The 26,877-nt window shown below is 49.6% G+C and overlaps 1 protein-coding gene across 1 annotated transcript; it reads left to right on the top strand.

Annotated features, from left to right (window-relative positions):
- Positions 1-491: 491 nt before the first annotated feature.
- Positions 492-24,223, top strand: LOC119108832 (uncharacterized protein C1683.06c; the record flags this gene model as incomplete). Its single annotated transcript, XM_037232376.1, is given in 5 exon segments — positions 492-669; positions 4,845-4,961; positions 9,761-9,897; positions 18,236-18,409; positions 23,595-24,223. Coding segments are annotated over 5 exon segments (780 nt in total), but the record flags the coding sequence as incomplete, so codon positions are not given.
- Between the last annotated feature and the right edge of the window lie 2,654 nt (positions 24,224-26,877).

Here is a 26,877-nt window from a genome sequence, read left to right as displayed (position 1 = left end):
ATATCCTGGTTTTCTGGTCCGCGTGTAAGCTGGGGCTCAAATGCCGCGGCTGCTTGACATATCCTGGCGTACGTTGGCACCCCCCATCCTGCCTTACTGATCCCTCGTTTGCAGGCGCGTTTGCACGTCCGTTTGGCTCGTTTGCTTCGCATGCCATGATGCATGTGCACTGTACAGCGTTTGTGCAAATATGCTGCATACGCTGTTGCTCAGGTGCCTATTGTCTCGCAATGCTGGTACTCAGGCGTGTGTTGTCTCACAATGTTTGTGCTCAGGTGCCTACTGTCTCGCAATGTTGGTGCTCATGGTCCCATTGTCCTGTGGGTCCTTGTCTATGCTGGTGCTCATGTGCCTGTTGTCCCGTGATCCCTGTGTATACTGGTGCTCAAGGTCTCATTGTCCTGTGGGTCTTTGTGTATGCTGGTGCTCTAGGTCCCATTGCCTTGTGGGTCCCTGTGAATGCTAATGCTCAGGTGCCTGCTGCCCTGCAGGTGCCTGTGTATGCTGGCGCTCACTGCTTCCTGCTGAGTGGAACAGATGACCCCCCTTACCAATACCACGGGGAGAACGGGCTCGGTAACGCCCGCTTCGAGGAGCCGCTGCCCGCAGTCAAACAGCGGCCGGAGCATGCCGTGACGGCACTCTCTCGCCTCGCCAGCGAGCACAAAGGTCAGACTGGGTCAGGTGACGTCGTACGCTGACGTCGGAGGGTGCCAGGCGTACGCAAGTCAGGTGGGGCGCGCGCTTAGGTATGGGTCACACGGTCCCTTACGCTGACAGGAATGTGGGTATATCGCGCCGCCTGTGCGCTGGTGACGCACGGTTGGAGAGATTCACTGGAACCTGCGTTCCTCCCGGCCTACGTGCACTTGGCTTTTCCTGCCCAGTGATCTGTCGTTGCCTGCTGACGGTATGGCTCTCGAAGATAGGGTCCAGACTAAACAGCGGGACCCGTGCGACATGGACTGTAAGCTTTCAAGTGCGCAATATGATGGGCTAAATAAATAAGCTACAAGGCGACTATAGGCTGCTCTTCTACTCCAACAATAGCAAGAATATTGCTCAGGAAGACAAAGACTGACAATGATAGAACGAGCCTCACATCTTTGGATCAGAGTTTGACAATGGAAGGCACTCCATGCCGTAAGTTGTGACAAACACTTTCATATTTTTGCCATATTTCGTCGTGATCCCAATGATGTTCAGACATATAGGTACACTAGTTGGAATTTTTAGCTGCAACAGTTGGAATTCTTTGTTCTGGTAGTAATTGATCTTGAGTATGCTGGATGGTACTTGTTAAACAACATTGTGAAGCAAGCGTTGCCTTTATTGACAAAACTCGCCTTTGCAAGTCATGCTTTATAGCGATAGAGAACAGTAGGAGAGAGCGAGAAGGAGAGTGAGAGTGAGAGGAGAGGAGGAGAGAGAGAAAGAGAAAAAGAGATCCCTCTGGCTCCAACTTTGGAATAGGATGTGCTTTGTCTCCTTCTTCCAACTTGCGACGGGGGTCTGGGTAACTTAAATGACCAGGTGTGTTGTGTACTCCAATCTTCTGTCTGTGTGACATGAGCACTGACCGTTTATGTGCGGACGGGTTTGGTCCGCGTCACCACAGCTATTTGGTTAAGGACCTCAGTCGGTTATAACTCATTAAGACGCCACCACATTTGGACCCCACCAAGACTATTTCCGGTCACATCGTCACCTAACTTGGCGTCATAATGGCGTCATGGCGTCACCAATATGCCTAACTTGGCGTCATCTGTCCATGTGTTGTCTGAAGCCATTGCATATTACCTGATCATCGTTGTTTGTGGACCATTCCGTCGATCTCTCGCTGTCGAGAGACGCCTTTCGCCGCACGTCCATGGCGCAAGGTCAGCTGGGACGCACTCTGTCTCCATCTTCTGCAGGCCGACTGGGGCTCGGTATACCGGGAGGCGAAAATGGATCGGAAAGTGACAAAAATCATGCACGTGTGGTGGAGTGCGGTCGACGTGCAGCGTCCCTTAAGAGCTATAACCCTCGTCGTCGTTTGCAGTGGTCAATAACATAAACATTTCTGTCCTGCCGAAACCAACAACCCGGGCCGAAACCCAACTCCCGGCCTACCGGCGTCTTTGAAGCCGCGGCAAGGCCCCTTTGCGACGTCGAAGCTTGATATATTTCCGATACCCTGCTCACAGGCCATGCCGGTTTCTTGTGAAGCAGTGATAACTTCGCTTTCCAGCCCACGAAGGGAGGAGTGGCGCCGAGGTGGACCTGTCCATAGCATGGTATTTGGTTTTCGTCAGCCCATGTATCGCTGCCGAAATGGCAGCGACACCCTTGGCCTGCCACCTGGAGTGCCGTGACTGCTGCCAGTCTAAGGCAGCATCACACTACTTTGCTTAAATTTTCGATTGCTACGAGTGGGCTGTCATCATCCAGGGTGAAAGGACGAAGCGGTGTGCCGCTGTATACGTTACTTAAATGTCTCCTTGTTCTAAGAAGCCACTTGCTCTATGCCATCAACATATCTGATGTCTCTTGTGTTTTTCCTGCCTTCTGGAAAGTGGCCTCTGTCCTTCCTCATCACAACTCCGGTCTCAATGGTATCGCTAGTAATGTCAGGTACCACATTACATTTACCACACTACTAACGCTGTGGCGGTGAGGTGCGTGTGTGTGGGTGGGGGGGGGGGGGGGGGTTCTGGAGTCGGCGTGGTCCCACCGTCGCCGTCACCTTAATTGATCTGAGTCGTGTCTTCGATAGTGTCGACCCAAGGCGTTTCGTCTGGAAGCATTGTATGACATCGATCCTAGGTGCTTCAAACAACCTGTCTTGCCGTTTGGCGGTAGGTGGTAAGAGGCGGTTGTCTCTTCCTTCTCCTGACTCACGGCACTCCTCCGATATCCCTAATCGGTCTTTATCCCTCCCAGGACCACCGCGCTTGACATGCAGCCTGCATCCGTCGCGGACGTCTGACATTCCACGCCGACGGTATCTAACTGCTGGACTGCTCTCATCCCGACCAATTATTTGATCATTATCACCAGCTTTCTTGTCGCATCATCACCTTTAGAAATCCCGGCACGAGGAAACCATCCCAGTGATCCTACTTCACATCCAACTGCCCAACATGAATTCCACTAAAGCAATGTCTCTCCTTTTCGGTACTCTACAGTCCCTAAACAACCCTTATCATTTAAGCTTACCGTTGCTGGACAAAAAACAGCCCGCTCTCCGTCTGTGAAGATGCTGGGGGCGGCCATTAGCTCTACTATTTCCTAGGAGAAGAAACGTACTGAATGCTGTCAAGAAGTGCTGTTCTCTGTATGAGATACGTCACCACCTCACGCCCCCAAAATCCGTAAGCTTATCCAGTCCCACGCCCCTCCCATGTGCTGTACTGCCTCCCGGTCTGTGGCGTGGCTGCGGTGTGTTACGTAAACAGAGCGCGAGGGGGCGTGAGTCATGACCAGGATCATCACTGGCGCTCGTCAGGGAGACTCCATGGCACCGTCGACTGGCAACGTCCTGGATTGCCGTGGCGTAAATGAGTGATCTAGGCACCCACTGTGCCAACCTTGCTGTGTGCAGGCCCCTTGAAGACTCGCGGGCTTCGTTGGCGGTCCGACCCATGTTCACCCCACGTACCGCTGTTTGCCAGCATGCCACCCGGACGGCAGCGGCGAGCGTCCTTAATGTCCGCTATCCGATTGTCGGTGGCACGCAGGACCTCCTAGTGTCGCGGAACCGCCTGCCCCCGACCACCACCGCCAATCGAGTCCGTAGGGAAATAGAAAAAAGATAAGTGTTTGTCTATGTGTCATGACATGTTTCGACGATTCGTTTTCACATTTTTGTAAGTTTTAGAGCTGGAAGGTGGTCACCTTTTTGACGCTGTACTACTCCACTATCAATTAAGTAGTGGGTAGTATTGAGTATATTATGAGTATTCATCTATACCTGTATCTATCATATGTATATGTATACATTTATATATATATATATATATATATATATAATATTATGTGTTCAGTCCAGCGGCCCTTTCGGAAAAACCTCCCCGAGGAGCATCCTGGATCCGCGCCTGGCGCCAACAATAACGCGGCGCGCCGGCGCAGGTCAGCTGGCGGCCGGCAGGTGGCAGCACGTCGGCTCCCTCCGGTGGCCGCGGCGGCCTGACCAACAGGCGCGGAGTGAGGGCCGCATGACAGGGCCGCCCTCTGGCGCACGCAGCTGTTGTCAGGGCCGCCCTCTGGCGCACGCAGCTGTTGTCAGGGCCGTGGGCTTGTCGCGCGCAGCTGTTGTCAGGGCCGTGGGCTTGTCGCGCGCAGCGGGCGGCAGTCCTCCCCTGACCACGGTCAGCGGTGGTCCCTGCGCAGGAAGCCGCTGCAGATGCTGCCAGATTTTCAGAGACCCTCGCACAAAAGCAGTGCAGCTCATAAGATAAACTTTGAAATTCATACGCGTTGTCTAACCCGATACGAATTTGTTGTTTCTGCTCTTGATCTATAGAGGTTGGTCTCAAAATGGAGTGGAAGTTGAACAGGCTCGTTCTGAGCACCAGCATAGAAATAAGAGCAAAACAATTGCCGGAAATTGCAACACTGGACGAGCAAAGGTTACCTTTGCGCTATGGTGTGCACTCAGACTGACACAATGATCGCTGGAGCTGACTTCTACTAGCAAGTACAGGCCGTCCTGATATACTTAGGGTTGTACACAATATCAGCTTCAAGCGTCTGTTGGTTTGTATATGTCTTGTGTTTCATCTCCTCCTATCATTTTATTCCATCTCCTATATCTCCTCATAATTCTAATGTTTCACCAGTGCGTCAAATCTCGTTTCCAGGGGAGCTGACGGTCGTGGCACTGGGACCACTAACAAATATCGCCTTGGCTGCACGCATGGACCAGGAGTTCATGACGAATATCAATGATATCTACCTTATGGGTGGAAACTACACAGGTCAGACATATGCGTGTCTTCATTTATGATGTGATCCAACGTGTATGCATGAACTGTCACTGACTTTCTGCGCATTATGCGCTTGCACTGTCCCACCATCAGTGGCATTTATATGTGCCTTTACGATTTCACTGGGTAGCCAAAACGTTTTGGCTCTGCCTGGAGCTCGCTGTTTCGTCACCTTTGACGGCAGAGGAGGAGGATGGGAGGAGGGCCGGGACGGGCGGCGAGTCCTTTTGCTAAACTTGTGCCCGGCATACCAGAGCGAAACAAAACAAAAAAAACAAGAAGCAGAACGACACAAAACAAAATTGAACAAAATAACACGGTTATGTGCGAAGCAGAAATCAGATGACGCATTCAGGTTCGACCATCTAAAATTTTGTCCAACCGCCGGTTTACTTTTGTGACATGAATATTACATTGAATGTGAGTGAGTAAAGAGAATGCCTCACATTTAAGCATATTAACGCAAGTATGACACATGATGAAATAAACTCACTTAGAACTACTGGTAAACTTTGAAATGGAAAACACTGTTAGACGGCACGATGACTCTATTCAGTAAATGTGCTCCTCAATACGCCATTGTTGGATGACATCACGAAAAGTTAGCGTGACGTTGAGGTGTTACCAGACTAGCCGTACCAAAACTGCCACCATAACACTCACGTGTGGTAGTTCAGTCTCCCGAGAGGTGGGCCGTGGCGGTGCTGGAAGTGTTTGCTAACCCAATATCCCCATGTGCTCGGGTGAACACCCTTTCTCGTGGTGTTCTTGCATATTTGTCCGTCAGTTTAATGCGTTTAATTGCATTCACATACTCAGTTATGACGCTTTTATTAAGTACTTTATAACAAGTCTCTTTTCCGTAATAACTAGCCCCTATGTCCAACTTCTTATACTATGTGCCACAAAACGTGATTCATTATTGAAACTTGCACAACCTGTTTAACATAGATTGAAAGCAATTTACGTCCATTATATCTGGAAATCGCGCCCACGAACCTCGGATATGAAGGATTCGACGATTACGTTCTTCTTGGTCTTGAACGCCGCGTGGCCAATGGGGTACTGGGTCTTGGATGATGTTTCTATGGTGTCATGCGTACCTGAGTGGCCTTGAAATATTCTGCGCGAAAAAGACAGTGCGGGCATGTAACATGTTTATTACGAAATAAAAAAATATGGGAGCCATTCAATGAGTTTTCAATTATTGCAGGTGCTGTACTTTAAATAGGTATGTACATGTGCTTACACTACTGAATAACCAGTTATGCCTCTCCACGCCTAACTAGTGACTACGAATACAACATCTTTGTTTTTTACAACCATCACATGCACTCGGGCAGATTTCCATAGTCTACATCACTGACACATGCTTCACCTGATATTTTACTCCTTTTTCACCTATAGACCTATGCTTATAAAAGCCTCGGTTTGACCGATCGACTTAGGGGAGGAGTAGTATTTTAAAAGGAATTTTATTTGAACATATATAGATGACCTTAAGTCCTAGACTGTTTAGAACTTGTAGACTGGCAGAAGAGTAAATTTCGGGAGAAAAGTAGTTGAGGGCATGACTTTTCGGCGCTGGCCATCATCAGGTGGGTAAAGAGAGTAAAAGGAGTTATCATGCACTAAGGATGTTTTCCCTCCTTTTCTCTTTCCTATCTTTATTAACGTGATAAGCCGAACGCCAAAAACGAATGTTTCCATCTACTCTTATCCTGATCTTTGCTCATCTACCAACCCACAAGTCTCCAAAGGCTTTCCAGAGGGTCAATGTTGTTTAGGCTGAAGGTTATCTATCTATTCTTGCCTAGATTTATTATCGCCTTGCTATCTTCGCCGTGTGCCCCGAAATTAACTAGTGGAATTTATCAAACTGCTGTGTCCCTCAAGCAGTAACTGTCTCTTGGAATGATTCGTTTGGTATTATCCAGCATCACCTTCTTTGAAGCTCAGATAGGTTTATGAGAACTCTGTCAGGTCATAGTTGCACCAATCAGTCCCCAGCGAACTTCTTCGGAAGAATGGATCGTGCCATTTATTGACGTTGGCTTTTAAAAACACTTGAAGTGCGTGATTCGAACCATAAAAACTGGTTCGTCGTCAATGAAGATTTGTCAAGAATATGCTCCGCCTTCTCAGCGACGTACTGGCTTATCTTTTCCTGGGGCAAAGACCACTCCTCAAACTGCGCAGATCCAGCTCCGTCATTGTTCTCTTTGTTGAAACCGCTCTAATCCGCTGAACTGAAGAGCTGACCTGGCTTTCGGGCACCGGCAAACAGTCGGTATTCTTTGATAATCTGATTCGACACTTTATGCAGAGGGTGATCCCCTCTCGAATCCCTCGTTCATCTTCACCGTTTCACGCATTCCCACAGACGATCCGATGCCTGCCGTACTGTTCACGAGGATGTGTCTCTTATGGCAGTCATGCGGTGTTTCAACAAAATATAAGAGCAATGGTGTAGTCAAACGTACATCCAAAAGAGGCCTCTACACATAGTTGTATTTCACTTTTTTGATCGCCCGCATGTCTACTTTGCGCGAGCCACTCCATGGAGTTCGTACGAAGGTGATCCCTTTGTTTTGATCCGGCTTGTCCGGGCGGCCGGCCAACCTCAACCGGCCCAGGGTTTACAGAACGTGACCTTCGCGCGCGAGATAATAGCCTCTCCTGGTTCCTGATACTAGAAAATCGTCCGTCATACGCAATGGTGGTTGACAAATATTGAAACAATGGTGTGGTGTAAAAACGCATGGCCATGTACTTTTTATAACGGCACGTGAATGAAGTACACGACCATGTGTTTTTCACTGACTAGGGCTCTAGTGCACGGGCTCTGGTGTAGTTCAGAAAGGATAAATGGCATTTGATTGCAGAATAAAAACGTTTTATTGATGTCACTGTGTTGGGTTAGTATGAATTGTGGTCTTTGGCTGCCATCTGCTTCATTTGGCATAGTAACCGTATTTGTAAAACAGCAGTTTTGGAACGCAATGCACGTACGTGCCTGGGTGTAACCATTGTGGGGAGGGAGAAATGTCACCTACAATGTTCCGAAAATGGCATTTTCCCCCGACCTTCGCCAGCAAAATGCACCTTTCGCATTTTTACATCTAGAGTAATGTCTCTTTAGTGGGTGTTCCTCCCTTCCCCCCCCCCCTCCCCTCACGCCCACTTTATCCTGATTTGTCCACCAATCCCAGAGAAAGGGTTACGCCCATGTGCAAATATGCAGAACATTTGCCTTTTTTCATCGGGTGATATCACGCGCAAACGATGGAAATGTTATATGTCATGAGATGTCATATTTTTGACCTTAAGCTATGATAAGATTCATCCAAGTGCCAAAATCTGAGTTCCCAGTTCATAATGACTAAAAACTAGCAGCTCAATGCCTGTCTAATTTATATCAGGCATGAGTCGCAAAATTCCTTAGCGAAACGTCACCAATGTTTGATCACATTCGCTTATTTCGTACGGGTGGTCCATGAGCTATCCATGAATTTGGGCCAACGTACTCATCAAGACCTTTATGTGGATACGTGGCGGGGCTTTAAAGGAAAAAGTACCTTTGGTTTGTAAATGTATGGAATAGATTATTGATTGTTATTGTGCCTAGAATTCTTGTTAACATTGTTTCTACTATGGGTAGCTAGCGGTAGCTATGGCCAAAACTTTGTACATCTTATAAGCTCAGGGCTCAAGCGCCCGTCGACATGTGATGGAGTATATCAAAGGTCAAATTGCGCAACCATTTACTTTAATGCGGTGGCGTGAGGCTACCTGAGGTCAGTGCATGACCTCCTATGACATTTTCCGAATCATTTCGCACAAGCTATCGTCATGGTAAGAAGACAAAATTTACGCACTGTGAAAGGTTTGTAAAAACACTGCGCGGTCCCGAAAACATGACCTAATACAACCTTGACGTTTAATGATGCTCATGCCAACAATGATGGTTGCTATTACTCGCGATATAACGGGATTTATAGGGCTTTGTCTTAGTTTCCTGGATTTTACTTGGCTTCGCCTAGGATACTATGAAGTGGTCGCGAGCATTGATCATCTGCATGATCAATGCACGAAGCACATGAATTCCATCATCTTGCAAACTTGCATTGGCCTTCAGCAAACCGGGCCGTAACTGCTGAGAGGATATATCACAGCAATTATTACGATGCATGATGGTGAGCGGTTGACGTTGTTTCCAATAATAGCTGAAAATATATTTTAATGATTGCTTGAAATATTCGTTTATCTTTTACGTCCTGGCATATTGACGGTTGGTTATTTTTAGCGCACACGTCACGATACCAAAAAAGAAGGTCGATATTTATTTTTTTATTGATATCAAATACAGCCAACTCACACCTTTAACATCATCCAACAAGAATATTTGGTTTACAAAAGGGTAAACATGCGTCGTGGACCACCGAATTTTTCAATGCCAAGTCTCGCAAACGAAACAATTTACCAATGCCCTGACACGACAGATAGTTGAGATTAGCAAGCTGTCAAATGAGTACGACCGAACTTATTTACACTCTGCTGCAGCGACGTGCAGAGCGATTCGGGAGATCCGCCGAAGAAGAAACAGGGGAGCTGCATGGCATGCAGGGAGCCCTTCCTCCCCCCCCCCCCCCCTGTCATGCACCTGCGCCAGTCGAGACTTTTACGTTTCCATGTGTTGTGGTTAAAGCCGTCCGTGGTCACACCTAGCCGGTGAATTCCGCGTCCTTTACTAGTGTGAGCGCGCGTGCGAAGCTGCCGCTGCCCGGCAGGCCTCGGCAACGTGAAGCCGTCCGGCGAGTTCAACTTCGTCTGCGACCCGGAGGCGGCGAACATCGTGCTCGCGTCCGTGCGCCGACCCATCTTAATCGCCTCGTGGGAGGTCTGCCTCAACCACGGCCTCGACATGGTCAGTCATACCCGCACACGGCCTCGACATGGTCAGTCACGTCCGCACACGGCCCCGACATGGTCAGTTACGCCCCGCACACGGCCTCGACATGGTCAGTCTCGTCCGCACACGGCCTCAACATGGTCAGTTACGCCCGCACACGGCCTCGACATGGTCAGTTACGTCCGCACACGGCCTCGACATGGTCAGTTACGCCCGCACACGGCCTCGACATGGTCAGTCACGTCCGCACACGGCCTCGACATGGTCAGTCACGTCCGCACACGGCCTCGACATGGTCAGTTACGCCCGCACACGGGCCGTGTGGCCTCGCTCGTAAGTGCATGAATGGCTGAACAATCGGCTGCGGGCTTCACGGTGCGTGTCAGGTGACCTTTTCCTTTGGACGCTCGCCTGCCTTCGACGCCCCACACAGGCCATGCTGCTAGATTTGCCGGTATCACGAATGATCACAGTGTAAGCCACGGCATGCATGAAAATGCAGATCGCATGCATAATGGCCTATGACATAGCGTTTCAGATAGCCACTTAGGAGTCGGATGCGTGCTGTTTGTGAAGGGTTCATGTGAAACCACCGATTAGCGCGATTTCTTCTCGACCGTGTTGCCATCACGTGCCGTTACTAATGGCAGCAATGGATTTCGCCCGTAGATACACTTTCGCACCTTGTATAACACCTTGCCTTTGCACTTTGTACTTTGTATGACTGTATTTGAACCAAACATAGCAACTGTTGAAATCAAACAAAACCGAGACATGACATGGGTAGCACCGTTGTCAACCTCTGGCGCTTCGATGGCAGATCCAGTGCAACAACGCATGGAAAGCGATAATCCCGTGTGGACCGGGTGGAGCCGCCATTTAAATCGAGACTCGACGATGCCACCCGCTGTCATACTATCGAAGTCCTGGGGTGTGAAGATCGTTCAATGCGCCCGTGATATCTTGTCGCACCTGGCTGCACACTTCTTCCGTCACAATCTAGCTGACGGGCGGCTGGAAGCCGTGCGAAAGTGTCTAGTCATCTCCGCCCCTCTTTTTGCCGCCATGATGACCGCCATGTCTCTTGCAACCATGACAACGACGGCGACCATTGTCATCATCATCATCATCGTCGTCGTCATCTCCGCCTCGTCTCTTTCCACCACGACGACGGTGGCCATTGTCATCATCATCATCGTCATCGTCGTCACCGCCTCGCCTCCTTTTGCCGTGATGCCGTCTGCCACCGTCATCATCATCATCATCATCATCATCGCCATCATCATCACCACCGCCTCGACGTCCCGATCTGCAGCAAGTCTGAATGCATCCGTACTTGCTGCCCTTTCTGGGACAACGCGTGCAAGGATGCGTTTTGCCCCGACATGAAGATGACCCTGCAAAAAGAACGGAATGTGGATAAGACCAAACGTGTGTCGTCAACAGATATGACCTTTGTAACGTTCAATCTAGATCCATAAAACTCGATATTAAGCAGTAGATAACACATAAATGTAGGTGTAGATATACCACCTTTTGTCACACCTACAGATCATGGCGAGGGTACCCATAGTGCAGTGGTTAAACAGCCTGCGAAACCAAGGGAGCAGGCTTCGAATCTCCGTGGTGCCCGCCCTTCCTGCTGGGGTGAGAGCCAGTCGGCCCCGTATAGCCTCAGCAGCTGACTGCGTCGCAAAGCCCCAATTGCACATAGACACCAGCCACAAGAAGAGCCGCCTTACCTTCGGCAGTTGCGGCCAGCGCTGCAACGACAAGCGCACAGACGACAAGCGCAAAGACGAAACGCATCGTGCCTGCCCGACGTTCAACGGTGCGGTGCCTTCGTCAGCATGGGCAACGCCTCCTGAAATGTCTCGTCTTTTATACTGCCCTGAGGAAAAGGTCAGGAGCGTGACAGCTGTCACACCGCGGCTGGCTGACGTGTATGCAGCCGACAGCAGTGGAGCCTTCATGTTGAACAGAAATCAGCCAACCTCGACTACGCTCAAACGTAGTGCGCTGCCACGCAATAGCTCAGCGACCTGCCAGCTACATGCATTGGTTCCCCAATGATCGCTAGGGCCCGACCCATGGTCGCCGCGTCACTGCGCCGCGTCAGGCGGTGGCGCTTTTGTGAAAATCGGTGGGATAAGACGGTTTTGTCGTAATGGCGCGAGGCGGCGACGAAGGCAGGCCCGTTGTTTTTGTTACCATTTTCTGCACGTCAGCTATTTTTGACGCGAAGCTGCCGATATTTCAAGAGAATGTTCCACATTTGAAGATATTAAAGCAAGCATCAGATATGATGAAGTGAGCTTACTTACACGTTCAAGTGGAAATGGCTGCTCCAGACGACATAGCATCTCTGCTTAGTAAACATACTCCTTAATGCATGATTGTTTGGTTACATCATCGTAACTTGTACAACATTGATTTAAAGCTAATTGACGGCCGTTATATTTGAAAGTTGTGTTCACGAACGCCAGACACGACTCAGCAATCATATTTTATCGGCCTCGATCGTTGCTTGGCCAGTGGAATAACAGAATTTTAATGACATTATTATGGCATCATGGGTGTCTGGGTGACCTTGAAATAGTCTCCCCGAAAAAGTTTGCACATTTTCGCGGACACGTAGCTCAGAAACTAGAGGGGTTTGGGTCTCAAGAAGGGCAGGACATGCACCGAATAATCTTCAAGATGGCTCTGTCTGTTCTAAACCCCATGCAAATATGAAATGCAAATGTGAAACACTTCCTTCAACATGAGCTATAATGAAGATACCTTTTCTGGCGTGATGCCGATATGTGCATGCTTAAAAAAGGATCTCGTCCAAATCTTGTCATTAGATGGATCTAACCAGTGTCTGCGCTAAACAGTGTTTGTTGTATGAGCCCCAGCTCCACCACCCGATCGCAAAATATCGGGCCAACTGCTGCAATGCTCAGCACTCCAATGCCCAGCGCGGTCCGTGCTGCCCTCTCACGTCACCTGACCTTTAACACAACCGCGGACACCGACCGGAGGCCATCCCAGTTGGCTATTTGAGCTACAGTCCTTTTGACCAGAAATGATCATTTCAGGGCTATGAGATAAAGGAGGATGGATAACGGTGGGGCAGGACTGCATGCGCCTGGGGGGGGGGGGGGAGGGGGGGGGGGGTCAAATCGCTTAGCCGTGGCCCTCGCAGGGACCCGTCTGCGGGGGTGCGCTCGGCGCCCGATTGCGGTCTCCCTCCCGGGGCCTCTTGGCTCGCTCATGGCTGACGCATGCAGCCTGCCCGAACATGCAGGGCGTCGCTAGGAAGAAGGATGAAGCGAAGATAGAATAAGGGGGTCCGATGTCCATCCCAGTCCAAAAGAGAGCGCCTAGACTGTGCTTCACATTTGCATAGGGTTTTCAACTGAAATAGACATACTGAAGATCATTCGGTGCAATTCAAAGCTCTGCCCTTCCTAAGACCTAAAACCCTTTAGTTTCTGAGCTATACATCCGCGAAGATGGGCATACTGTCTCGTGCAGGCTATTTTAAGGTTACTCAGATGGCCGTGACGCCATAATAACGCCATTAAAATTCTGCTATTGCATTGGCCGTGTGGCGATCAAGCCAAGAAAAATATGATTGTTGAGTCGTTCATATGTGGCGTTCGTGAGCGTGATTTCTATACACTACGCCGCCAATTGGCTCTCAATCAAAAATATGTAAGATGCGCTGACGAAATCAGACAATGACGCATTAAGGAGCATGTTCATGTAACAGAGAAATTGTGTTGTATAGAGCAGTCTTTTCCAGTTAAAAGTGCACCATTAGTTCTAAATGAGTTTACTTCATCACCCCTGGTGACTGTTTTAATATCTCTAAATGTGGAACATTTCCAGGTGCGTTTTTTAGCCCCTAGTTTCTCCCATTGAATATACCACCTGTTTCTCAACCAGCAGATGTCACTTTTGTAGAAGAGCTTGCCCACATCAGTGATCACTCAGCTACCCTCTGGAAAGGCATTCACCTACCCGCCCGGTCGGCCTAGGGCGTGCACCCAATGCCCCTGTTAAAGGGAATGTTTCACATTAAAGGCTATTGAAACTAACATCAGATATGATGAAACAAGCCCACATTGAAATATTGATATGCTTGTTAAGTGGAAAAGAGTGCCCCAGACCACACAATTCCCTGTTTAGCAAGTATGCTCCTCAATGTGGCGTGGTTTGATGAGGTCATCGCACCTTACATAATATCAATTGAGAGCCAATTGACGGCTGTCATATCTGGAAAGTGCGCTCACGAACGCCAGATACGAACGCCTTCATAGTTGCATTCTTCTTGGCCTTGATTATAGCATGGCTTATGGGTTGGCAGAATTTGAATAAAGTTAGTATGGCGTCATGAATGCCAAGGTGACTTTGAAATACGCTCCCCGATATGCCTTTCACCATCTACGCGGCGAATAGAACAGAAACTAGAGGGGCTTTGGTCTTAAGAAGGGCAGAATTGTGAACAGCACCGCAAGTTCTTCAAAATGGGTATTTTAGTTCAAAACCCCATGTAAATGTGGAACGCTCCTTTTAAGGGTGCGTGGACTCACCCTTCCCGGCCGCACCCGGCGTCACATTTCTGAGGAGTTCTTGGCGTAAGTGGGGATGCTGCTGAAATCTATTGGATGTTTCGTGAACTACAAAAATGAATTGAAAAAGATTTAGCTAACAACCACCCAATTCAGTGTGATTGTAGTGGCTGCTTGGCAGACATGGCATGAAGAATGGGTTTTTGAATGTGTATGTTGGCTACCTTTTTCAAATTTGATGTTCAGCAACGTATTATATGATAAGGAATAAGATTGTTGCAATTTGTAGCATTGCCATTGAAAAACAAATACAGAGGCCGTAACAGAAGTAAGGAGTCAACAAAATTGTTCAACTGCCCATACTTAGTTAGAATGTTGGTGATATGCAACAGAAAATTGAATTAAATCTATTTGATGACAATAGTGTAGTTGCCATTATACCCGGTAAAAGTTTGGTCAAGAGCTGGTGACCGTGTTTGGACTTGTTCAAACTTGTATATCTTCCATTGGCTTTACATTAGCAACAATCCCGACTTGAACCCACATTGCCACGAGTGACGGAGTGACAACGTAGGCGCCAACTTAGCTATCGGGGCAGACAAATTCCGCCATCCATTTACCACGTCAGCGTCTGGATACCACCAAGTGTTTGATTCAAAGCATTTACGGCATCGCACTGTGGTATGTTTTATTGCATCAACTGTCATCATATTAAAGCTCCTTTGACCGCGCGCAACGCATGGCTCGTGTCTTATCGACAGTTACTTCGAGACACCCCAGCATTGAAGAGACCTTGCATTATGTCTAGCAATGATAAACAATGTAACGGTTCAACGACATGTCAGTCGTATTACGATGCAGGAGATATATCTGTCTTGGCACACGACGGCGCGCACTGGCACGATACAAAACAGACCGCGCACGGCACAACCATGGCGGCGAAGACACAACTGCCCCCAGGTCTGGCACTTGTGTCACCCTCGACGGGCCGCATCGGGACGAATAGACCACGGACACAACTGCTCCCAGATCTTGCGACACGTTGTCACGCTTCAGTGCCCTGTAATATGATGAAGAAAACCCATTTTATGTATCGATTCCAATAAGGTGTCAAAACCTCAAATGACACGCAACCCAGCCAGGCTACAGTTGATGTCAGGAATGTCATGCACAGGCCATGTTGATAACGATCTGTATACCAACCGAAGAGTACCAGCATGCCCCATACAGCAGTGGTATCCTTATGTACGACCTGTTGTTCACCTGGTATTGATATATACATAATGTAAAGACAAGTGTGTCCTGATTTCATCCGCTCGTAACATGAAAGTGGCAAGTCACGATAACAAATATATTCACGCAGAAATTCGCCGAACCATGGATATTTGTATCATGTATCTTAAACACCTCGTCACCACTTAGAGAACTCTTTAGAGCAATAATTCCAGGTGAGCCCCCCCCCCCCCTCCCCTTTCGTAGGAGGCAGAGGTCTGTGCGCCTTGCCAGCTCACCGACAGCCTTTGCGCTCTTGTTAGCTGTGATTGTGCCTGCCTGCTGGCTGGTACCCTTTTTAGATCACCGTGGCTCTGAGGGCTCTTCCTGTGGACCCGGCATTTCGGTAACCACCATATAATATAGAGGTAACCACCACATAACCACCATATAATATATAATATGGAGGGATCAGACCCAGAGGGTGAGCCGACCATGGGTTGCCAGTCCTGCAGCTGATGATGCGGGCTGCAAAAATGTCCCTCAGCCATGTCAAGCCTGCCTTCGGCCTGTGGGGATTCCCCACCACGCTGGCACCTCATGTTCTCCACTTTACCCGGATCCCCAGCTGTCTCCAGAGGCGCTCCAGCATGTCGATTGGCCGTGGCCGTGTGGCCGTCTGGACACTGGAAGAGAGGAGCGCAATGTGGCCGCTCGAACTCATGGAGCATCAGGCCGTGTGGCCGTCTGGACACTGGAAGAGAGGAGCGCAATGGGGCCGCTCGAACTCATGGAGCATCAGGCCGTGTGGCCGTCTAGACACTGGAAGAGAGGAGCGCAATGGGGCCGCTCGAACTCATGGAGCATCAGGCCGTGTGGCCGTCTGGACACTGGAAGAAAGGAGCGTAATGGGGCCGCTCGAACTCATGGAGCATCAGGCCGTGTGGCCGTCTGGACATTGGAAGAGAGGAGCGCAATGGGGCCGCTCGAACTCATGGAGCATCAGGCCGTGTGGCCGTCTGGACATTGGAAGAGAGGAGCGCAATGGGGCCTCTCGAACTCATGGAGCATCACGCTGTTACCTTCGGGCTGTGCAGCGGGCTCTCCAGCAGCTCTGTCTGCCAGCTCCGAGGCCCAAAGCCGGCAGTTTTGTGTATTAACTGCCTCCTTCAGGTGAAGGTGATATCGTCGCTGAACTGGATGTGGTTACAAAAGGATTAGCTTCTTCCTCGGTCTTCAGTCAGCTGCCAAATGTCATCCGCTGTTCATTAGTGGCTTCTGTCAGCTTCTACTGGGTAGTCGCCTTGAAGGGAAATGCTAGTTTTTGGTTGTGTGACTGGTGTCAACTTCCTGAGCGATCTTCAAGATGACTTTTGATGGGTTGGTCATGCCTGACTTGACTTGCTCAACCCTATCTCCCTTTTTTGCGTTTGCTTCCGAGATAATTTTAGCGGCATCTTCCCAAGGTATCTTCATTGCATTTCTACCCCAGTACAGACCTGACTTTCATAATTTTTCTTGCAGACGCAGACGTAGTTTTGTGCAGGTGGTGCTTTTGCGATCTTGGATCTCGCTGACCAATGTAACTCGGCATCTTCTGCTTTTTGCCCCGCGCTGAGCGGCGCATGATGCTGAGCGTGCCTGGGCCACATAAAAAGCTCCATGGCACGTGTTATCTAGGGCCTTGGCGTTATCCCAACAAAATGAAAATGCACGTGCGTATGCGGTTTTAGTTTCCATCATGTGCATATAAAATCGGACATTGTACTTTCCACCCGTATGTATAACAATAGCTCTTTTTTATCTAGTCCCGTATTTCCCGAAGGGATTAGCATAAAACGGAAAGTCGTATGGGCCCTCGGATCCAGAAAGTCACGATCCTTATATGTACATTTTGGGGGGTATTAGAGGTGCTCCGCATGTAAGATATGTGGTTCTCTGGGATTGGCTGGCCATGGCTTTACCACTATAGTGTAAAGCCTAAAGATAACCAATGCATCGATACACAATATGGGGCAGAGTAAAAATTGACCAGAAAGGCTGATTATGCGCTATGCTTTCGAACTATCAGCCTTCAGTGTGGGGAAGGGTAGGGTGTCATTAATATAAGAGTTTTAGATAGCATTATGCATGTGAAAATACGCCTTCTCGGTAGGCATTAGTGGATAATTTGTATAGGCTCACAAGGGTCTTGTCATCCTGATCGCAACCTTCAAGGCTCCACGAGAACTAAGGCTGGAATTGCACACTAGCTCCTGTGTACTCTCCAGCTCATATGTTTGAGAAAATATTTCACTACCAACTGGTGTCGCCCGTAAGTCTTCCAATGTTATGCTCGAGCCTTTTCACATAATCTCTTCTGGTCAACATTTCAGGTCAGTTGAACCAATGCAAGTCGCTAGCCCGAAATCTGCGTGCGGCTTCTGGTGCTTCCAATGAGCGATGCTGGCGAGGTCATATGAGGTCTTTCGACGTTCAAGCTCTGTCTATCGTTCCTCTAACCTGGCAGTCGACCCCATGTAAGCTCTACGGCGTCACCGGCAGAGCTGGAGGAAGGCCTGACCACCCGTGACCGGCAGGCGTGGAGGAAAACGGTGCTGGGCGCCGTCGACTCACCCGCGGCCCGCTTCTTCGGAGCCGCCGAGCGCGCCGTGCTTGAGGACCGCACCTTCGGCGACTGGATCACGTGCGACCAAGCAGCCGCCGCCATGCTAATCCGGCCCGAGATCGTGCTCAAACAGTCGACGCACCACGTGAGTTGGCAGCAGCCCAGACAGGGACTCTACGGAGAGAGAGGCTGGGGACAAGGCAGACGTTTTTGTAGACTCGTGTCGCAGTTAATGCGTTGTCGGAAGGGAAGCCCAGATCTACGCACCGCAACGGCGTGCGCAAAGGAACGCCACGGAATCAGACACCTTCGAACGCGGTGGGTGATAGGGTGAAGGAAACGCTTCAGATATACCTAATCGAAAGAATCGGCGGAGTTCATGTCGCGTTAGTTCCCATCTATATTCTGGAATACACCGCACATCACCAGCAACGCATTCCAGCGGATATATTTTTTAGCATTATCCCGCATTTAAATGACTGTGCCGCAGCCACGCATCAGGGATGACATCACATGACGGCAATCACGCTGCGGAGAGGAGTGGCAGGATGTGTTCTGCAGCAGGCTGCAGCTGATCTAAATTGCACACACTGCCGGTGAAATACCGCACATGAGCAGATGACACATGCTGAGCGCAGGTCATTACACGCACCATACACTACCCCCCGACGCCACGCCTGCCATTGATCTGTACGCAGCGATTTCAAAATTTGGGGAGGGTAGGTTGAGCACAACTCAAAGTGTTTCCCGAAAAAGGTTCTTAACCGTTCCAAAACCGTGGTCAAAAACCGTGGACCAAAAGGCGCTTTAACCGTTCTTCGTAATGTTTCCTCTGTATGACGTGCGGGCGATGCCAGAACGCGACGATGCTGCGTTGCCCATTAATGGGCTCTTAGGTGGAGTACGTTTTCTTATGACATGAGTCGGTCCGTATAAGTGTCCCTCACCGGGTGATCTCATTGGTAACTGAACTTGCACCATGCCCGCGCCAAGCCTGGCCGTTAGCGCACCCCCCCCCCCCCCCTTCCCAGATGGAAGGCGTCCCGTCCTGCGTAGTCATGTGATCTCCGGTGAAAATACCTCGAAGGCTTCATTCTGAACCTTCAGACGGTGTTTTTCTCAACCCTGATTCGGCCTTTTTCTCAAGGAAGGGATGATCAAACTCGGCTGCTATGTGTTCGGATGAACGATTGACTTTGATACGCTGGGTTGGATATAAGCAAGTTGTAGAGCAACGGTTCCCATCTTAAGCCCTAGCTGCAGATTCCCAAGATGTGACACGTCACCGCTTGCCACGCTTCCCATAGACTATACGCACGCTACTCAGGTGAAAGAGGAATTCCAGAAAGAGTACTAGGGATAGCGAGAACGAAGCCGAGTGGCGTTAGCCATTGCAAGCAACAACAGGCGACTGGGGCTGTGCGGGCGAGAACGACCGTCATGAAAAATGATTTCGAGTGTCTTTCAAAAGGAATTCGCACCTTTCAAAAGGAATTCGCACCCTTCAAAAATTAGACTGGGTGCATCATTTTCACAACTTTTAGGCTGTCATCTAGACAGATAAACAGTTAACGAAACACGAAAGTAAAGATTTTTACGTTTAGTCTTCCTGTACCACCAGAGTACAGCAACATTTCGCAGGGCTGTAAAAACCAATCCGTTTTTGTCATCAATCTAAAAATCGTACCTGTGAAATATACGCCTAGACTATCTTTGAAATAAACGTTTTGATATCCTGGATAGTTCAAAGACACTTTTCAGATGCGGCATACTTTTCGTCCATCCGTTGGCCACGGCTTAGTACCAGCCGTGGGGCCGACGCTGCGCGACCCATGGAGAGTGTGACGTTTGGCGTCGAGGTCTTTGCCGCTAAAATTTGCGAGCGCGCATGTTTAAAACTACGCTACATAATTTGCGTCAATAATCAAGTCTGACTGAATGCTTATCTTTTTTTCAAAAAACATGGGCTGGACATGTTAATACAAGTGGCTTACTCATTTTGATCTACCTACAGTCTATAATGGTGGGATCTCTAATATCTCTGTAGAACACGGGTACGAATTTTGACGAAGCTTGTGAGCTCTATCGGCTTGGAGAGAGTCCACTGGACCATTTGAAAAATGGAGAGCTCCGGCGATTTCCTCCATTCAGTCGTTTAACGAGCGATTCCTTCGGTTTAATAACTACAAAATTCGGGCAGAATTTATTTCGCGGTAGCTTTAGGCTTCCATTCCAATTACAGAGGGAAAAAGTTTAAACAATGTGTTTGTAAAAGAAATGCACGCTCGCATTTGAACAGTGGGTTACGTCCCACGTTTTTGAGGGGGGGATTTTCACTAGCAGGGGCCTTTTTCAACCCTGTCCCCTTCCCCCTTCTTTGCCAAAGCTCTGGTTGCGCGCCTGCTGCGGTGTACCACACGTTATAGCTTTATGCTCCGTTACATCACATGTCGTGTGATCATCACAACTGTAGTACAACATCGAGCAGGCAAGACGTCCCAGAGCCCGAAACCGTTCCAGGAGCCACTGATGAGCTACCAAACACAGAGCGTTCCTCTCGCGGAGCAGGAGAACTTTGCCGTTTGAAGGGGGGGGGGGGGAAATGTCGTTGAACTAGCGGTAATAAACATACTGTCAGGAAGGATCACGGGACGGGGGCCAACGCCATCACACTTTGCGCTCGTCGAACTGTCAGCTCATGGCAGCAGAGGTGACAGCATGTGGCATTTGTAACGGTATGGCCTCTTGCCCTTTTGTCACTACGCCGCTAACGTGTAGAAACAAAGAACTTTGACGTGACTCATGCATTATCCTGTAGCGCCGAAAATATTATTGCCTGTTATATCACATCCAGTGACGCCGATGCATCTGTGGACGTGTATCGCATGCCATGTTTTGTGGTTTCTAACAATATCACGAGACCTTTAGAAACTTTTATAAGCGTGGCCACACTGGTTCGCATCGGGCTAATGTCACGGTATGAAAACCGAGTTTGTGAGCTCAGCGTAGACCAGGCAAAGTGTCTGCACATTATTCGAAGTCGTTGATCGACTATGAAGGGCTTGTGTGTCCGTGGTTTGTCACTGTGCTTCACGGAAGGAACGGAAGGCGGTCACGGAAGGCTTGTCCGTCGTTTGTCACTGTGCTACGGCGGTCACGGAAGGCTTGTCCGTCGTTTGTCACTGTGCTACGGCGGTCACGGAAGGCTTGTCCGTCGTAGCACAGTGGCAAGCGGAGTAGTTGTCCGTACGTAGCGCGGACAACTACTCCGCTTGATGGAGTAGTTTTCCGCGCTATTGACCTCGTTTAAGCCGGACGAGCATACGATAGTCAGGCAGATGATTCCATCCCCAATACTGATACCTGGCTTCGTCTACTTCTATAACGAGCATACTCTCCCTCTCTCTCTCAGTATACTCAGACGAGCATACGATAGTCAGGCAGATGATTCCGTCCCTAATACTGATACTTGGCCTCGTCTACTTCTATAACAAGCATACTCTCTCTCAGTATACTCAGACGAGCATACGATAGTCAGGCAGATGATCCCATCCCTAATACTGATACCTGGTCTCGTCTACTTCTCTAACGCGCATGCTCTCTCTCAGTATACTCAGACGAGCATACGATAGTCAGGCAGATGATCCCATCCCTAATACTGATACCTGGACTCGTCTACTTCTATAACAAGCATACTCTCTCTCAGTATGCTCAGACGAGCATACGATAGTCAGGCAGATGATCCCATCCCTAATACTGATACCTGGTCTCGTCTACTTCTCTAACGCGCATGCTCTCTCTCAGTATACTCAGACGAGCATACGATAGTCAGGCAGATGATCCCATCCCTAATACTGATACCTGGACTCGTCTACTTCTATAACAAGCATACTCTCTCTCAGTATACTCAGACGAGCATACGATAGTCAGGCAGATGATCCCATCCCTAATACTGATACCTGGACTCGTCTACTTCTATAACAAGCATACTCTCTCTCAGTATACTCAGACGAGCATACGATAGTCAGGCAGATGATTCCATTCCTAATACTGATACCTGGACTCGTCTACTTCTCTAAACTGCCACGGTGCCGGGCACAATGACATGTGAGTTTCTGGACAGATTTAGACGGGTTGCCTACGTCTCCAGGCTTACTTTGAGTCACCATTGCGTGGCATGCCGCCATCGTAATGTATTGTATTGCACTTTATCAAGTCGTTCCGCATTATTAGGCCTTTCTTAGACCTTCGTTAACAGGTACATCGACAGTCACAGGGCGACAAGCGTAACACGACACGAGGAGACATACACGAGGTTAAAAATGGCAGTTGCTTTGAAAAGTGTTATGGAAACAGGACTTAAAAGAAGAAGATAAGCCCGCGAGGCATTGGTGATGACACGCTAGTTGTAGATTGGCGCAGCTTGGTAGGCATTTGCTCGCTTTCCAAGTTTGTTCTTTGGGGCGAGAAAGAGATACATGACTAGATTGGCGCGTACTGCGTTCGGTCTTTTCCTGGTTGTAGGATAGCTGAGAACGTAAAATCTATGGCTCCCCGTTTGTCAATACTTTGTGTACGAGGCATATATCGAAGAAGTCGATAAACGTTTGGCCACTAAGCCAGTCAAACCATCGTGGAACATCCGACACACGGTCAAATCTATGTCGCCCGGGGACACCCTGGCTGCGAAGTTAAAGACTTTCTGCAATTTCACAACAGCTGTGCAGTTCCCGCCCCCATGAACTTGAGCGCGGTAACGCACATGGGAGAACACGAGCGGGTGAATGACGCGTAGCAGAACATTGGCAGATAACAGGTGGCAGGCAAGGTTTTGTTATGCCGAACGGCAGACTGTTTCAGATGTGGCCCGGTGAGTGTGAATCATGTACTCCCGTATCCAGTTTACTAAGTCAGTTTGTGAGAAGCAGTGCGAGTCATGTGAGCCATGCGCTTTCCCCCGACGGGTTACCTTTTGGAGTCCAGTTGAGTACGAGTGCATGTAGTCTTTGTCGTCTGGTACACCACTTTTAAGGTTTTGGTTGCGTACCTGGTCTTCTAAGCTGTGTGCGAGGGTCGAGCAGTCATCTACGTGGGTGACATTGTGTACACATTTATGCAAACAGCAGGCGGCTGGGCTGCTGTGAATGTATTGCTCTTTACGCACGGCGGTCGAGCAGGTCACGGCAGCTGTACCGTTGAGGGAGAAAAAGTGCGTTGCCGTCTGGTAGGGGGACGCTGGAGGTGTTGCTGTGATTGTAGACTGTGCATTGCCGCGACCACCGCTTCAGTGACCTCAGGTCGCAGGTGAACTGCTTACATCTGCGCCGCAGGCCACGGTGGAGCTGCATGGGAAGCTCACTCGCGGCCTGATGGTGGTGGACCGGCGCAGCTGGAGCGAGCCCACAGCTCTTGGCAGGAACGTCACTGTGATCGAGGCTCTCGACCTCGAGCTCTACAAGAAGATGCTGCTCGACGCGTTCGGCCATCCGGGGGTCGTGTTCTGAGGCACGCCGCCGCCGCCGCCGCCGCTACCAGTGGTCAACGTTTGACCATGGCGGATAGGATAAGCATGCCACCATTAAGGTCAATAGTCCGGTGTCCTCCAGGTGGTAAAACGTGCATACTACGGTGTCGCCAAATATATCAAAAATGCCACGCCGAAGAAACGCGGGGACACTTATGAGAACAAATAAAATTCCGCATATTCCCCCTTTGTAGCGAGCTGGAGTCAACCCACAGTGGTCGAAGCTGCATTGCTGCCCATGTTAACGATCCGCAGCGGTCAAGTTAAGCCTTGTGTTCGGCAAAAGACGCTTAGGTGACGCTTGTGATCGTTATCGCACATTCGTTGGCATGTTGGGGAGATAATGCGTGAAATGAAACTAGTGCATCTCAATATATTCTGATTATTCAGTTACGTAGAACTGGCACTCTGACAATATACGGTGTTATTATTTGACTATAAACAAACATTTTGGATGAACTTATATTTTGGAATGTAATGTATTTAATAACATGGAAGCGGTTTTGTGAGGTTGATTCAACATAGCATCCAAAGACCAACAGGAAATGAGATTAAACTGACGCACAGTGTGCACATGCCACAGTTATACGTCATCAGAACGACAGCCGAACATCATGCTCTGCCACCATCAATCGCATGAATTTCACGGTGCTTCGATCGAGCGCAAATGAAGCCGTACCAGTTCTCCTCCCTGTTTACGGAAGCAGAGGCCTCCGTCACCACCCTCACCGAGCTGTCTCCAGCTTGTGTGAGAACGGGATGCGGTCTCATCTCAGCGGCTGGTGGGCTACGCGCCTGATAGCCTCCTTCGACACGCTCCTGTTCAGCAGCACCTCCGCGATCTCTTCTCGCGCCAAGTGGATCACCTCCTCGTAGCGAGCAGCTTGGAAGTTGACTTGCAGCAAAGCCGGGACTGACGGGCTTCCTCCTGATCTTCTTCACGTGCCTTCGATTGTCAACATGTGTGTGAGCCAGCTCGTTCACGAATATGTCTCGAATATGGCTCGCTCGAATACGGCTCGCTGTCGTTCTCGAATATGGCTCGCTGTCAGCAGCCATCGCTGCATTAGGCTCTGTGCGGCACCAGTAAGCATTTGTTTGCATTCCCGCATTTCCTTCAACAGCGAGTGCTGCTGACCGTCGTGTAAGGTCTAGTCATCTCGTGCGTGAGATATCGCATTTCAGCATTATGGCCAGGGATCAGATGTTAACGAAACCAGGCTACTGAAAGTAATAAACTTCGTCACCAGAGTAGCTACTGGCCTCCGGAAGCATGACTACGTGTCTCGCGCGCGGAATGACCTGCACTTTGTTACGCCTCACCAGATGTGTGGAATACAAACTGCTTTTGCTGGGCACAGAGCCCGTAAGCGAGGTGCGCCTGCAGATCTTGCCTGCTTGTTTCAATTGCAGATTCTTGCAGATTATTGCCTGTTTGTTGCTTCGCCGACGCGCAGGTTAGTGACCCATCCACCCGCATGGACCAAAACCTGCGCCTCCCGGCGGTGCGTGAGGCGGCAGGACAGCGGTCCTTAGCGTACCGAGCGGCCTGTCTCATTAACCAGCCGCAGGAAGATATAAGACATGTGGCTTCGACAAATTGCAAGCGCCCTGCCCAGCCATTTTTGTACGACATTATTGTATAACATTGTTTTTGTATGCATGCGCTTTTATGAAGCATGTTTTTGTTTGCATGCATGTTTTTATCTAATTCCTGTTCCCATTGTTTTCGACATATTTTTATGTCTTCGAGACCAATGACACGCATTAGTCATGTTATTATGAGGAGTGTCAGCTGACGTCGAATACGACTGAGGCTTGAGGTTGAGCACCAGTTCCACCGCTGCGTCTGTCGCTTCGACTGCCTTCAAAATGCATTTTGGAGTATTGTTGTTGTTCGTTGTGTTGTGGATGTTTTCGGCCATCGCCACTACAGCCACAGTGCAGGACTCGTCTGCGTGCTCCATTCACTGCCCTTCTGAGAACTAGCTGGTCAGCTTGGGAAAGATAACGTTTCGAAGAATGCACCGCCATGCTGCACGCGCTGCGGGAGAGCAGTATGCTCCCATCTTCCCACCAGGGAGGCCCGAAGGCGATTCCGATAGTACCGAGAACCATTGATACGGTAGAACATGTGTTGTTATGCCTGTCATGAACGCTGCTGTGCCGTGCTGAGACGCATATGCGCGACTGTCAGGTGGCTGGTAAGACTCGGACCATGTAGGAGAATGCGGCTGAGGCACTGCTCCCGATCTTCCACGCACAGTCAAATGCGCATTCAATGCAGTTGGTCATCGCGGGTACGCGTCATTCGTATTTTCAGCACGCAATGCATAACACTGTCCCTCAGGCTTCATGCAGCCGTGTATGCAACCAGGGCCGTATTAGGGGGGGGGGGGGGGGGCTGAACAGTGAAATATGGCCTAACCTAGCCTCGAAATATGCCAACAAACCGGTTTCTCCCCAGATTTGACAAACTTTCTTCCCGAGGTTGGGGGAGGGGGGGGGGGGGGGCTGAGCCAAGCCCAAGCTGAAGACACAACTGAATAGGAAACTGCATCCCTGTCTGCAATGTTGTGTGCGGTGATATGGGCCTATTCGGAACCTGAAATGTTCATCTTAACGGTCGAAGATTGTCCCCACCCAACTTGAGCCGAGCTATTTCTGGGCTTATGATGGATACTTTCCAAACCTAAGAGGCCTTACCTATTATAAGCCTCGTCCTTGCTTAAAATCGACGCTATCCAGACCGACAAGCGCCTTGCTGAGTTGACGACGGCCCTTTCTTGATCACACAGGTGGGCTTCTTCGAGTCTGTGACAGTACCTTTCCGGAGAAGAAATGAGCCCTTTCCGTGCCTGAAACTAACAAAAGCGATTTTCTGTCTTGAAATAAGTCCTTTCCAACCGGATATGGGCTTTCGCCGCTCACTTTGGGTAACGCGATAAATAAGTTCTTCAGACCACCTGAAATTAGGGGGTGAGCAAAAGGAAGGCTTTGCTCCCGCCACAAAAGATGAGGCGGTATTTTGCCCCCGACTCCTCCCCCCCCCCCAATGTACGCCGCTACTGGTCCGAGGGACCTAAGGG

Source organism: Pollicipes pollicipes, unplaced genomic scaffold, assembly GCF_011947565.3.
Source record: "Pollicipes pollicipes isolate AB1234 unplaced genomic scaffold, Ppol_2.1 Scaffold_6772;HRSCAF=8026_pilon_pilon_pilon, whole genome shotgun sequence".
Lineage (NCBI taxonomy): Eukaryota > Metazoa > Arthropoda > Thecostraca > Pollicipedomorpha > Pollicipedidae > Pollicipes > Pollicipes pollicipes.
Note: the sequence above shows the minus strand (reverse complement) of the source record. Positions and strands in the feature narration are given on the sequence as shown.